This window comes from Salmo trutta, chromosome 14 (genome assembly GCF_901001165.1).
Source record: "Salmo trutta chromosome 14, fSalTru1.1, whole genome shotgun sequence".
Taxonomy (NCBI): Eukaryota; Metazoa; Chordata; class Actinopteri; order Salmoniformes; family Salmonidae; genus Salmo; species Salmo trutta.
In genome coordinates this window covers 21934231-21947933 of record NC_042970.1, presented here as the reverse complement: position 1 = coordinate 21947933, position 13703 = coordinate 21934231, and the positions used below count along the sequence as shown (strand labels likewise).

Below are 13703 nucleotides of genomic sequence, written 5' to 3'. Positions count from 1 at the left end.
AGCTATGATATGATCCCTTATAGATGTCACTTGTTAAATCCACTTCAACCAGTGTAGATGAAGAGGAGGAGACAAGTTTATTTTGTGTATCAAAAATGGTCCACCACCCAAAGAACATCCAGCCAACTTGACACAACTGTGGGAAGCACTGGAGTCAAGAGCCAGCAACCCTGTGGAACGCTTTCGACATCTTGTAGAGTTAATTCCCAGACTAATGAAGACTGTTCTGAGGGCAAAAGCAAGGGGGGTGGTGTGCAACTCAATATTAGGAAGGTGTTCTTAATGTTTTGTACACTCAGTGTACATCTCTTACTCTTAAAAGCCCAGTCAAAAACTTGATTTTCCTGTGTTTTATATATATTTTCACACTATGAGGTTGGAATAATACTGTGAAATTGTGAACATTATAATGCTCTTCGAGTATAAGAGCTGTTTGAAAAGGCCGACTGAAAATACAGCCTGTTTTGGTGGGATGACGTTTTCGCCGTGAATTAGTTAGACCAAACTTCCGGCAATAGCAGCTAGTTTTCAGTTTACCCCTCTACCCTCAAAAAAAATTGCAAGAGGCATCAGAGTTGTAAAAGGTGTCTTGAGGGATGTTGTGGAAATTCACCTCAACATGAAAGATCAACACATAGTGAAACCAAGAGGGGTGAAGTGAGGGGGCAACTGAGCCAAGTGGAAAAAGTCCTTTAATTCGGAGGTTTGATGAAAGTGTAGCTGGGGGCTGATAAGACAGGACTGAGTTATGACAGTTCTGAGGAATCCCTTGACGTCAGAGGGGAGCACGACTCAGAGTAGAGCGTGTGGAGTTAGATTTGAGAGTGCAGAGCAGCCTGCACTGTAGAATGTGTGTGTATGTGAGGCCTGATGGTGACTCAGCAAAACATGCTCCTCTGGGCCTGTATGACCTCGTTCATCAACCTGACACTCGGCTCTGTTCTCCCCTTATGATTCAGTGAGAGACAGTAAGGTGAAAGAGAAAGGGTAAGAATGAGAGGGAGAATAAGATAAGAACCACAGTGTGATGAGGAAAAACAGAGGCAATAGGAGGGAGGGAGAGAGAGAGATGAGAGTTAAGGCTGAGAATGAAAATGGAGAGTGACAATAAGAAACTGAGGATAGAGTGAGGGAGCCAGACAATTGGGAGGAGAGATAGGGAGAGCAGGGAAAACAATGAGACATCCACAGCACTAACTCAGTGCTCTCCAACACAGTAATGTCACCTCAGACCACACACTGGCCATAAACACCTAGGAAATGATTCAACAATGTAACTGTAACCCCTGAGACACCTATTCCATTACAGCACATTGCTTATTTAAATATGTATGAACCAGTACTGTTAAAGTGTCCAGCATACTGCAAGAAAGCCATCTGGTATCCCTCTGCGCGCTTTAAATATACACATGGTCCTCCCTCAGATATACCTTCATAAGCCATGCCGGTGCTGCTTCACAACCTTTTACTTTACATGGTCTGCGGGTACAATAAAACACCGTGTTAAGGCCTCACAATATGCAGAAACCAAACCTTTTATATTTGACAACTAACAAAAGTGCTTTTAACCACATACCAAACTCCTCCCCTTCTGGTTCTACATTTCCAAGTTTCTCATCTCCCCAGCAACAGTGCTTGTGTTGGGTCTGGGAACACCCCGTGCCCCTGGCAGGTTGTAGTGTTGTGGGCTGATAAAGCATGTGCCTCCTGCTCCTGACCCCCACCAAAGCAGACAGCACAGAACTGGGATAACAACCACATCACACAGATACTGAACCCACTCACCCCAACAGGAGCTAGCTTGAAGCTCTTAGTACACATTAGAAGTGACTAAAGGAGTTGACCCTAGAGATTAAGAACCCCATTCCTTTATACATCTATGGAATATGGCATTTACAAATAAGTATTTGTAAATGTTCTGCTCTTCATGAAGGTATCAAGTTTGAAAATGTTGCAAGTAAATCTCAGTAGATCAGGAAATGAGTCAAGACTTTTTTTTATAAATACAAATTCTTTATTTTTCAAGATTTTTTGGTATGGCTTCTTTGAAGGGCCTGGAAATGACATTTTTCTGAAAGTAAGAGTCTGATCCCAGCCAGCAGCCGGAGAAACTAAAGCATCTAGAGTTGTTGCATACAGGAAAACCCGATGGGTTCCCAGGAAAAATGGAAAACAAAAATGTCCATCAAATGAATAAAGACACATTTGTGGATTTGCACATACACTTACCAAGTTATAGGACTTCAGTGCTGCAACTATTTAGACCAAGTTACAAAAAAACAATTAACTTAGAATTTCCTATAAATACCTAAACATAAATATAGTATAATAAATGTACTTGATAATGGAAACATTTAAAAATACTGTACATGAATGTCCTTTGAGAGATCAACATTTGACAATCTTAGGTTAACAGTTGGACAAAATAAACAGGTAGTGGTTATCGGTGTCAGCTAACTGGCCCGTCAACGCCCAATGCTCTTTGACCCCTCCCACTTACTGCATATGATTATCTACTTCTGTCTCCAATAATCAAGGTAAAGTGAGCCAATAGACTACAAGAGTGTCTGGTATAAATATGAAGAGCCCGGGCCATGTGAAAATTAGTGAGGACTCTCCCAGTTAGATCGGAGTTAAGGGGTTAAAAGGAAGTGTTTGTAAAAACAGGAGTTAAGGCCTCTTTAATAAAAAAGAAATGTAGTCCTGACCTAACGATTTCACAGTCTCGGAGAGGGGGGGGGGGGGGATCCCAGAATCTCTGCTCTCCATTTAGTCCTTGATGAACTCTGAAAGGCCCAGAGAGAACCATGACCACCCATGGTGTAGGACCAGTATCAGACGGCTGAGTCCTCGCCTCTGGTGTGGATGGAAACAGTTGGCACTGTGCCTCTCACCCAATGCCCAACCACTATGTATCCAAGCAGCAGTGCCTTCACTTAACCCATGCCCTGGCAAAGACGAGGGGGGTGAGGGGTCAATGTCCAGGTAAGCACCCCCCCCCCTCGCTCTCTTCAAATACAAGTATGTAGCGTGGTTTTTGTTGTTGATTGAAACAAAATATAATTACATTGATAAGAGGATACTAACAACACTGATACAATAAAGATAGACCGTAATAATAATTTAAAAAAATCAAGTGCCTGCATCTGGAAGCCCTCAGTGACCACACGCTTAATTCTAGCCTTCCACCCGGTCATCAAAACCCTCCCCAAGACCCATGAGGGGGCTCATCCTGATGGTACCGTGCAATAGTCCCTCAGCCCATTCCCTGAAAGCCCTGGCTGTGGCATGGGCAGTCCAGGGTGACACCCCAGGCCTATAGGACTCCTTGCATCCTGCCTCTCCTCACTGCATGCGGTCTGGCTGAACATGCTGCTGGGGGGCGTACTGCAGGAAGGCGGGTGCTGGGCCGGCCCCTGTGGGGAGGGTCTGGTGAACAGTGGCTGGGGCGGAGGCCTGGGAGTGGGCGGTGGCAGGGCTGGGGGCGTAGCCGTAGCCCAGGAACCCTGGGGAAGCGGCGTAGGGGTAATGCTCGAAGGCGGCCTGGGCGTACTGGGTGTAAGCAGCACTGTAGTCCAGGTAGGGGGAGCTGACGGAGGAGGACACCTGAGAAGGGAGCACCAGGCTGGGCTGAAGGTAGGCCTGGGGGTACACATACTGCTGGGTCAACCTAGAGAACAAACAGGACACAAGTTACATACTGGATACAATGAACAGGAGCAAAGAGAGCCAAGGACTGGGTTCTGTCATTTACATTCTCCAGTAGGGTTAGCAGGTCTTGAATATGCATTAGAGTTGTGCTGTGTTTGTGTCGTGTATCCACAGTAGTGGTGGTGGGCAAGAAACTAGCCAGATGTCACACCACCCACTAAACGTGACAAAGCGCGAGGTAGGGAGAAGAGATCAACATCTCTCATCAGTTGAAAACCTACAGAACCTGTTAGGTAGGGCCCCCAGAGAGAAAGGGGGGGGGTGTGTGTGGTGGTGGGCGAGAGACAGCCGTTACTAGCAGGTTTTTAAGCTCAGACAGAGTGTTTTAACAGCTGCTCCTCTTCACTCGCTGAGTACACACACAGGAAGTGTGATGACAGTAGCAGAGTTGTGGTTCCTGTTTTGTGCGGAAGTTACATTGGATATCAGTGGTAGAGGGCTTATCAAGGCAGGTTGCTAGCCAGTTGGGTCTGATGTGCTGTGCTCAAAACCCTCTCGTACTAGTGATTAGTGTTATGGAGTATGGGGACAGCTCATTCTCCCCCAGTCTGATGGCAGAGGAAGAGCTAGGGACCCCTCCCCCCTGCAAAATGGGTGCCGTTTAGAGACCCCCCCACCCTTAATACTGCAGCTGGAGGGGAACAAACAAACTCCACTCACTGCAAACAGCACACATTAACCAAAAACAGAGCTCAGGAGAGCGAGAGGAACTTTGTCACCCGTCTCATATGGAGCGTCTGGTAGGAAAAGGCAGTATGTTCGGTGAAAGAACATCAAGACAGTGAAGTCATAGCAGACAAATCAACACTTCTCAGCTGGGTTTCAATACTCTGATGGCTTCCTTTCCTTGTCTCCAACTTCACAGCCACTGATGGGTGAAAGGACCAGATGGGTTACCACCATGTTGTGTTTACCAGTTTCCATTCAGATCAATGGCCATGACAGAAGACAAGGGAATAAAGCGATGGAAGACTATTGAGCGGTGTCAACTCAAACACAGCAAAAAGGGAGAGTGCAGGGGTAAGGGGTGACAGGACCGACGCACAAAATCCAATTGCAACCTGCCTAACACACACCACACCCCCAAAACCGTCAGCCCCACACTGGAACGTTAAACAGCAACAGAAGTCACCACTGCAAACCCCAAACCATGCCATAATAGGAAAGAGAGGCACTAATCAGCATAACCTGGCACTCCAAGCCATTGCTGGCACCTTAGAGAGGGGCGGGATCAGTCACAGCTGCCTGCTACCCTCCTCCTGGGAGCCTCCAAACAAGGCAGCACGAAGCCTGCACCTCGGGTATCTTCACTCCCCCCTCCGGCACACTGTTCAGCTGGGAGTACAGAGCAACCATGAGGGGGTTGGGGAGGATAGTGGGGGTTAACAATAACATGCATTTATTATCAGATTCCTCATTAATACTATATTGGCGACACAGCACGAGATGGCTCCATCATATGGTGAGAGTGAAGCTAGTGGCTAAGCTTTTTCGCACCGTCTAAAGACATTATGCTGATAGGATACAGCAGTCTGTTGCCTGGGTCCACTCACATAGCACGTATTTATTTGTGTAGGTAGGCATTGAATAGTTAGGACACTGTAGCCTGCTGAGTGGTATACAATAAGTACATGATTGCTATAGATGAAGGTAATCGGAATCAGGAGCCCGTGGCAGAGGGAGCAGAGCAGGCGGATATGCACTGTCTACCCCTCTAACGGTCAGTTACTCACAAAGAACCATTCAGACAACCACCCCAGACGGATGACCATGCTAGACTGAGGCATACGCACATTCACATAGATGAGCCTTTCTGTGGCCTTGTAATAGTGTGGCCACAGGACTCTAGCTCTGACCTCCGGTTGAACTTTGAGGCACATTAGAAGGAAGTAAAACAAAATATGGGTCAACGCTGCAATCATCTTGATAGAAAAGTTAATAAAAATGACTAAAAGAGGATAAGCGCAGCAGATAGAAAAGGGAGAGAAGAGGAGAAGAAACAGGGAAGCAGAACAGAGCAGTGAGCTCTAACCTAACTCTGATGTCACAGGGCCTGTGGGGGTCTGGGGGACAGAGGTCAGCTGTTTTTTTGGATGACGGCCAGCGGGTGTGACACGTACCACTCCGCGGATGGTAGGGCTGGTAGAGCAGAGGGACTGACGCCCCAAGCAGACAGACTTCCTCCCTCTAGCTTCACATTTTAGTCATGGTGAACAAATCGAAGGTCTTCATCAAGTCAAGCTAAATGTAGCTATACGTTTGTGGTTAAACGACTGGATAAAACGGGTCAAGCTGCCTTTCATGGCAAATAAATCCACTGCCAATAAGTAGTTCCTACCTACATATGCAGAGGCTATTTTTCTACTTGTATTCGCGCCACATACCAGAACAAAAGGCTACAGTAAAAGAAATTCCACAAAATGTCCTTATGGCATCCCAAATTCTGACCTGGAAGTACAATATAATATAGAAAAGCGATCATGAATATTTTAAGGGAAAAAAAACGTGCGAACGCTGCAGGAGGTTTGGCGCCTGGTGAAAGCACAGCTTCATTAAGCACAATGCCTCTTCAGAGAAAGCCATCCTCCCCCCTTCCCTGGGACTGCTGAGCAGAAGAAATATCAGCGTGCGCAGAGAATCACGAGATTAGAAAGTTGAATGAAGTTCAGAGTTTTCCCCCTTAGTTAGCACTATCACCGTTTCCTTTTACGGTGAGAATTGTGATCGAATAAACACAATATTAGCAACATACTGAAACAAAACAAACTATGCAAGAGATTTTGTTGTAGGCATGTTAAATTTTAATGGGATGCATTTTCCCCATAGTTGAAAAAATAATAATAATAATAATAATAATAATAATAATAATAATAATGGTACTCTGATAGGCCTACATTATGATCAACTAGCCACAGTAGCCTACTTGACCACTGTCTGAAACTAACTTGAAGCAGGTACAGCCTCAGTGTTCACAGTAAACGCGAGCTGGAAGTTGCACAGAATTTTTACAACCGTGAAGTTTGCGCTCAGCAGACCTGAAATTTGCTCAGTGCCGTTAAATAATGTTTGAGGGAACATTGCCTTCCCCAAACCCCTCACTCCAATCTACAGACCCTATTCCCTCCCCCAGTCTCACAGGGGTGTCAATTCAGTGTCCTTCAGACACCCAGCAGAAACGGTGTTCAAACAAAGCCCTGTTTCCTTTTCCTCCACAGGCAAGAGTGAGAGGGGAAGACAAGTAGACTACGGGAAAGTGAAGGAGAGAAGTAGTCCCTGGCCTCGGTAAGGGGCTCAGACACCAACAGCGTTTGCTGTACTTAGTACCTCTGAACGTAATTTGCAAACCGAGGGTGCACCAATTTTACATGTAACAGTCAGACATCTACAGCGGGTGGTCCCTAAAACGCAGCGCGCTGAACGCTCAGACAAACATTCACATTCAGTGTGATGTGTGCGAGCCCCAACCCTAACAGCTCCCCAGTCAATCTGCTGACAAGCAGAGGAAGAGGAGCACTATGCTACAGTCCAGTCTGGCCTACACAAATGCTCAACCACTCCCAACCATTCCACCACATGCGGTTTAAGGGTGTGAGCGGAAAGCTGAAAGAACAAGCGTGTGCTCTCCATCTTGGAGCAGCTTGTGTCTGTCACCAGCCCATATAGATCTCTGATCTCTCCTACTCGCTGGGGCTGCAGTCAATCACAGGGGATTAGGGGGGTGTAAAAGGCTGTAATAAGAGCCAACACCTGTTAGACATGCCCACAGAGCACGCTCCCCGGCGGGGGGGGGAAGGGGGTCCTCTGCCCTGCCCGTTACTAAGCAACAAGCACATGAACAGAGGGGGGATTCTAAGGACCCAAAGTCCATGGACATGATCTTATATTATTACATGCATGTAAGGGCTTGGACCTCTGGCTTACAGTAATTAAATCAAAGCTAGGACTTGAGGGAGGGGTGGGGGGCAGTGGTGTCTAACCCATTTCAGTGACATGGCCGTCACAGGCTGGCCTCCCTCAAGGCTGTTTCTACAACACAGACAGACACTGCCCTGGTGCTTTGCTCAGTGAGAGAGCCCACTCAACCAGGTAGAAACCGAAGGGTCTAAAGAGGGGGTTAAGTGTAACATATGTCCATGGAATGTACCATGCTACAACCATTTGAGAACAAAAAAGTGAAATTGTCCAACATCTGTAGAACGCTCACATAGATGTGCATGTCAGAGAAAACTGACATGCACATTAAACAAGAGACCATTATTTGGCAGAAGTATATGTGTAATTCAGAAGATGCATTACTGTGGTATAGAGGGCACAAAGAAAGTGCCCACTCACTCACCCATACTGCCTCTGGATGAGCGCTGGGTGAATAGGCTGCACTCCAATGGATATGCCTGGAAGACCGAGAAAACGACCCGTCAGACATTTGCAATGCATAGGAGGCAGCGAGACTAGAGTAGTGTGTAACTCAGGCAAAATACTAATGATATAGAACACGTGCAGAGATGGCAAATTACACAGGTGTCTTTCACAATTACCCAGTCCCCTAATATATACAGTTGAAGTCAGAAGTTTACTTACACTTAGGTTGGAGTCATTAAAACTCGTTTTTAACCACTCAACAAATTTCCTGTTAACAAACTATAGTTTGACAACTCAGTTAGGACATCTACATTGTGCATGACACGTAATTTTTCTAACAATTGTTCACAGACAGATTATTGCACTTATAATTCGCTGTATCACAATTCCAGCGGGTCAGAAGTTTACATACACTAAGTTGACTGTGCCTTTAAACAGCTTGGAAAATTCCTGAAAATTATGTCATGGCTTTAGAAGCTTCTGATAGGCTAATTGACATAATTTGAGTCAATTGGAGGTGTACCTGTGGATGTATTTCAATGCCTACCTTCAAACTCAGTGCCTCTTTGCTTGACATCATGGGAAAATCAAAAGAAATCAGCAAACACCTCAGAAAAAAAACAACATTTGTAGTCCTCCACAAGTCTGGTTCATCCTTGGGAGCAATTTCCAAACGCCTGAAGGTACCACGTTCATCTGTACAAACAATAGTAAGCAAGTAACATGGGACCACGCAGCCGTCATACCGCTCAGGAAGGAGACGCGCTGTGTCTCAGAGATGAACGTACTTTGGTGTGAAAAGTGCAAATCAATCCCAGAACAACAGCAAAGGACCTTGTGAAGATGCTGGAGGAAACAGGGAAACAGGTACAAAAGTCCTTTATCGACATAACCGGAAAGGCCGTTCAGCAAAGAAGAAGCCACTGCTCCAAAACCACCATAAAAAAAGCCAGACTACGGTTTGGCTTTTTTATGGGGACAAAGATCGAACTTTGGAGAAATGTCCTCTGGTCTGATGAAACAAAAATAGAACTGTTTGGCCATAATGACCATCGTTATGTTTGGAGGAAAAAGGGGGATGCTTGCAAGCCGAAGAACACCATCCCAACCGTGAAGCACGGGGGTGGCAGCATCATGTTGTGGGGGTGCTTGCTGCAGGAGGGACTGGTGCACTTCACAATATAGATGGCATCATGAAGAGGAAAATTACGTGGATATATTGAAGCAACATCTCAAGACAGTCAGGAAGTTAAAGCTTGGTCGCAAATGGGTCTTCTAAAGGGACAATGACCCCAAGCAAACTTCCAAAGTTGTGGCAAAATGGCTTAAGGACAACAAAGTCAAGGTATTGGAGTGGCCATTACAAAGCCCTGACCTCAATCCCATATAACATTTGTGAGCGTGTGCAAGCAAGGAGGCCTACAAACCTGACTCAGTTACACCAGCTCTGTCAGGAGGAATGAGCCGAAATTCACCCAACTTATCGTGGGAAGCTTGTGGAAAGCTACCCGAAACGTTTGACCCAGGTTAAACAATTTAAAGGCAATGCTACCAAATACTAATTGAGTGTATGTAAACTTCTGACCCACTGGGGATACGATGAAAGATATAAAAGCTGAAATAAATCCCCCTACTATTATTCAGACATTTCACATTCTTAAAATAAAGTGGTTATCCTAACTGACCTAAAAGACAATTTTTACTAGGATTAAATGTCAGGAATTGTGAAAACTGAGTTTAAATGTATTTGGCTAAGGTGTATGTAAACTTCAGAGTTAAACTGTATATAGAGCAAGAAAGTTAATCCAGATTCATTTAAATGTTTGTACATTTCTGTACGATGTGGCATGAGTAACATATGGGATTTCTGAATGACCATTTACCAGCAAACATTTGTCTAAAACATGCCAATATGGTGTGACACGTGTAGTGTTGGTGCATCCGGTGGTTGTACTCACCCCTGGTCGGCTCACCTATCTGCATACCGCGGGGCTTGGCGCCTATGTAAGCCAGGTTTACGTTGGCCTTGCGCCCGTCGATGATGGGGTTGGGGTCTTTACAGGCCCTCTCTGCTGCTCCCTGATCTAGCATTGTCACCTGACACGTAATCACAGAAGTTGATAATATTAGCAATACTAATATATATATATACACATACATACATACATACATACATACATACATACATACACACACACACACACACACACACACACACACACACACACACACACACACACACACACACACATATATATATACACACACACACAATCCAAGCTATGAAAAAGTATTTCAAGGTTAGGGCTACCCTAACCCAACAAGCAGAACAACCCCTACTGGTCTGCCATCACAGAAATCTCCCTGTCCACCTTCCACCACTTAAATTCCCCTTTCTGAACAGAGGAGGAAACTGCACACAAAGCACAGTGATTATCACTTAGAAAAGACCCAGAACACTTGGTCAGCAGCTCAGTCAGAGAAGTCTGCTGAAATATGAATCAGTAATGAATAACAAGGGCTTATCCAATTAGGCAATAGAGAATAAGGAGATTGTTAGAATCTACCGCTCCCTCCCTCCCTCTCCTTTGAAGGCATTAGACAGCATCAGTCTGCTTTGATTGTTTTGGTCTTCTGCCAATTCAAGATCTCAGATGACTACATATTGGGGTTTTATCCGAGTTATAGATCTATTCTAGCCTGTTGAGGGAAGCGTACCTCTTTAGACTAGAGAAGACATTCTAAGCCCACTCCAGGCCATGCGTTGTGAACACACATGAGCATTGAGGCTGTGTTGACACTGGAACTCTATTGAAGGGGGTCTACTAATCCACCTCTGGAGTGTGTTTAAAGGTAAGCCTGGCTTTGGAGCCATTTTTCTCCTCCTGCTACTGAAGCAGTGAGCAACAGGATTATCGAGTTAGCCCTGTTGGGAATACGCGGCTGGGCGTTTTTTTGCCCTCTGCTGCATGCAAGGTGGCAAACACCTCTTTCCCAACCTGGAACACCCTCATATGGCTGAGCCAGTCAGACCTGAAACACCAGACACGCTCAGCAGCAGTAACCGTTTATGACTGAGCCCCACTGTTTTTTTGGTCACCGCTGGTGTGTAAACAGAGTACCATTGTCTTACCGTTTTAAACTGGATGTGGAGTAAACACAGCCTCTTTGGAGACACCAGTTTTCCATTCCATCTTTGGCCTGTTAAATGCTGATTCACCGCTCCACGTTTGTGGCAAATATTTGCATTTCTTCTGCTGTTCCTGTTCATTGTAACTATGAGAAGGTGGGTTTCTTTTTTTCTGCATCATACATACTTTGTTAATCTTTCCTGCTTGCAATGGCTGATTACCAGAGGGTCGTTAAGAAACCTGGCAGACAATCTGAATTTCATGAGCTGAAGATTTATTTTTAAAAAGTTACTTGAACCATCTATGGCGATAAAACCCCTCTGTGGTGATTGAAGCTGGAGACTCATATCTCCCTCACTAGCTTTAAGCACCAGCTCTCAGAGCAGCTCACAGATCACTGCACCACCTGTACATAGCCCATCTGTAAATAGCCCATCCAACTACCTCATCCCCATACTGTATTTATTTATCTTGCTCCTTTGCACCCCAGTATCTCTACTTGCACATTCATCTTCACATCTATCACTCCAGTGTTTAATTGGTATATTGTAATTACTTCGCCCCCATGGCCTATTTATTGCCTTACCTCCCTTATCCTACCTCATTTGCACACACTGTATATAGACTTTTTCTACTCTATTAATAACTATGTTTGTTTATTCCATGTGTAACTCTGTTGTTGTATGTGTCAAACTGCTTTGCTTTATCTTGGCCAGGTCGCAGTTGTAAACTTGTTCTCAACTTGCCTACCTGGTTAAATAAAGGTGAAATAAAATAAAATAGGGAACGTTGACACACTGGAGGGGGAAGTGCACCAAACTTCCATCTCTGACAGTTGCTACCACAACAAGGGGATGTGAGGTGTGTGTGTGTGTGTGTGTGTGTGTGTGTGGGGGGGGGTCTGTACTTAGGCAGTGAACAGCAGTCCATCTTGGGATACAAAAGAACGACTCCCACAGCAGTTATGATTGTATAAACACCACTTGTAAAGCCTGAGTGCTTCGGTTCTTTACAATGGGAGGAGGGTCTTGGAGCGTCCCTACCGCGCCAAAATTACCATATAAAGCCAGCGAGGACAGCAGCTCGCACTTCCGTGAGTGCCCTTGCCGCGCTCATAAGCGATAAAGACTAGGTCGTTCATGCGCCAGCGCTGAGGGGTTGGTGGGGAGACGGTGTGTTCGTTCGGGGGTAGGCAGAGGGACATTAGACATGTGGAGATATCATCTTATCCGTCAACTAATGTGATCCCTCATCCTGATTAACGCTGTGATAGTCAGTCAGCAAGGCAATTTTTTTTTACTGCATTTGTGTTTAAGCAGCACATCATAAGAAAGGAATAATTTTGACATGCGTTTCAATGACCGCAATACGCAAAGTGCAACTTTGGCGACAGAATGTTATTCTGGATGGAATATTTCTAATTAAAAAGACACTTGGCGCAGCATCAAGTATTCTTGTTTTCCTCTAGGCAAATAAGTCAGTTACATGTAACAATAACTTGGTGGTGGGAGGAAACGTGGCGTGCATGTGCCCAGAGACAACAGCACAGAAAACAAATAGTAGGCTATACCAACCATTAATCTTATAGGGAACTCAATTTCTAGGGCTGCCTATTGAGAATTATTCTCAAATGAATGCATTGGTAAGACACACGTGCTGCCACTGCAAGATGTAGGCTAATTGCATTACCGACAAGTGTCAGAATGTTACTTACAAAGCCATATCCTCGGGATTTCCCCGTCTGTCTGTCCGTTATCACCACCGCCTCGTCGATATCGCCGAAGACCTCAAAATACTTTCTCAAGGATGCATCGTTAGTGTGGTAGGGCAAACCACCAACGAAAATTTTTGTAAAAGTAGTGTCTTTTTGAATTGCTGTAGAATGCATCACTTCCAGGCCTCCGTTCATGAACTGATGCAAAAGCATTGGCGAGCCGGTAAGAAAAATTGGCTAAAGACTAGTGAACAGTAAGAAGATAGTTGGTTAACCAACTATTGATATTTGTCCAGCATTAAATGACTACGCAGCTGTTCGGTTCAAGCGATGTCTTCAAATAGGCAACAGGGGTCTGTCCTCGCTTGTTTCTCCTTCCGTTATTCAGTCTTTGAACTTCTTGTTACAGCTGTATTTCAGTACATTGCTTTCAATTATACACCCTGTTCTTCTACGCCTTTAACTTGTTTGCTTCACTTGCCGCTACTGAAAAATTTCCGGGAGAGATTTTATACTCGCCAAGCCTGATCACGCCCATTTTATATTTCTGGCCTATAGGCAATGATTCAGGATGACATTTTTTCTTCTTATCTAGTCAAGCCCTCCCATTCCCCCGACCCCACGCGTTCTTCTTGCACCTGCTTTTGTCCTTTACTACACAAAGACAAGTCACTACTGTACAGTCAGAAAGCGCGCCTCGCGCACATGTTACATTGTAGTAGTAAAGAAACAACTAGGCCTTTAACTCGTCTGTAAGATATCTTCAGTTTGAAACAATGATGACATTT

At 45.1% G+C, this 13703-nt stretch overlaps 1 protein-coding gene across 1 annotated transcript; it reads right to left on the bottom strand.

Annotated features, from left to right (window-relative positions):
* Positions 1 to 1991: 1991 nt before the first annotated feature.
* LOC115207620 (RNA-binding protein 38) lies at positions 1992 to 13404 on the bottom strand. The gene is made up of 4 exons (XM_029774895.1): positions 12916 to 13404; positions 10029 to 10167; positions 8048 to 8102; positions 1992 to 3670 (listed from the first exon to the last, which is right to left on the bottom strand). Exons 1-4 carry the CDS (start codon positions 13126 to 13128, stop codon positions 3346 to 3348), a joined length of 732 nt encoding a protein of 243 aa, XP_029630755.1. The 5' UTR covers positions 13129 to 13404; the 3' UTR covers positions 1992 to 3345.
* Positions 13405 to 13703: the final 299 nt, after the last annotated feature.

Excerpts from the sequence above, each read along its gene's own strand:
- LOC115207620 (XM_029774895.1), bottom strand. The coding sequence starts at position 13,128 with ATGCTTTTGCATCAGTTCATGAACGGAGGCCTGGAAGTGATGCATTCT. Across the intron at positions 8,103-10,028 it reads GATAGGTGAGCCGACCAGGG|GCATATCCATTGGAGTGCAG; the intron begins GTGAGTACAACC and ends TCGGTCTTCCAG. Across the intron at positions 3,671-8,047 it reads CTCATCCAGAGGCAGTATGG|GTTGACCCAGCAGTATGTGT; the intron begins GTGAGTGAGTGG and ends TTTGTTCTCTAG.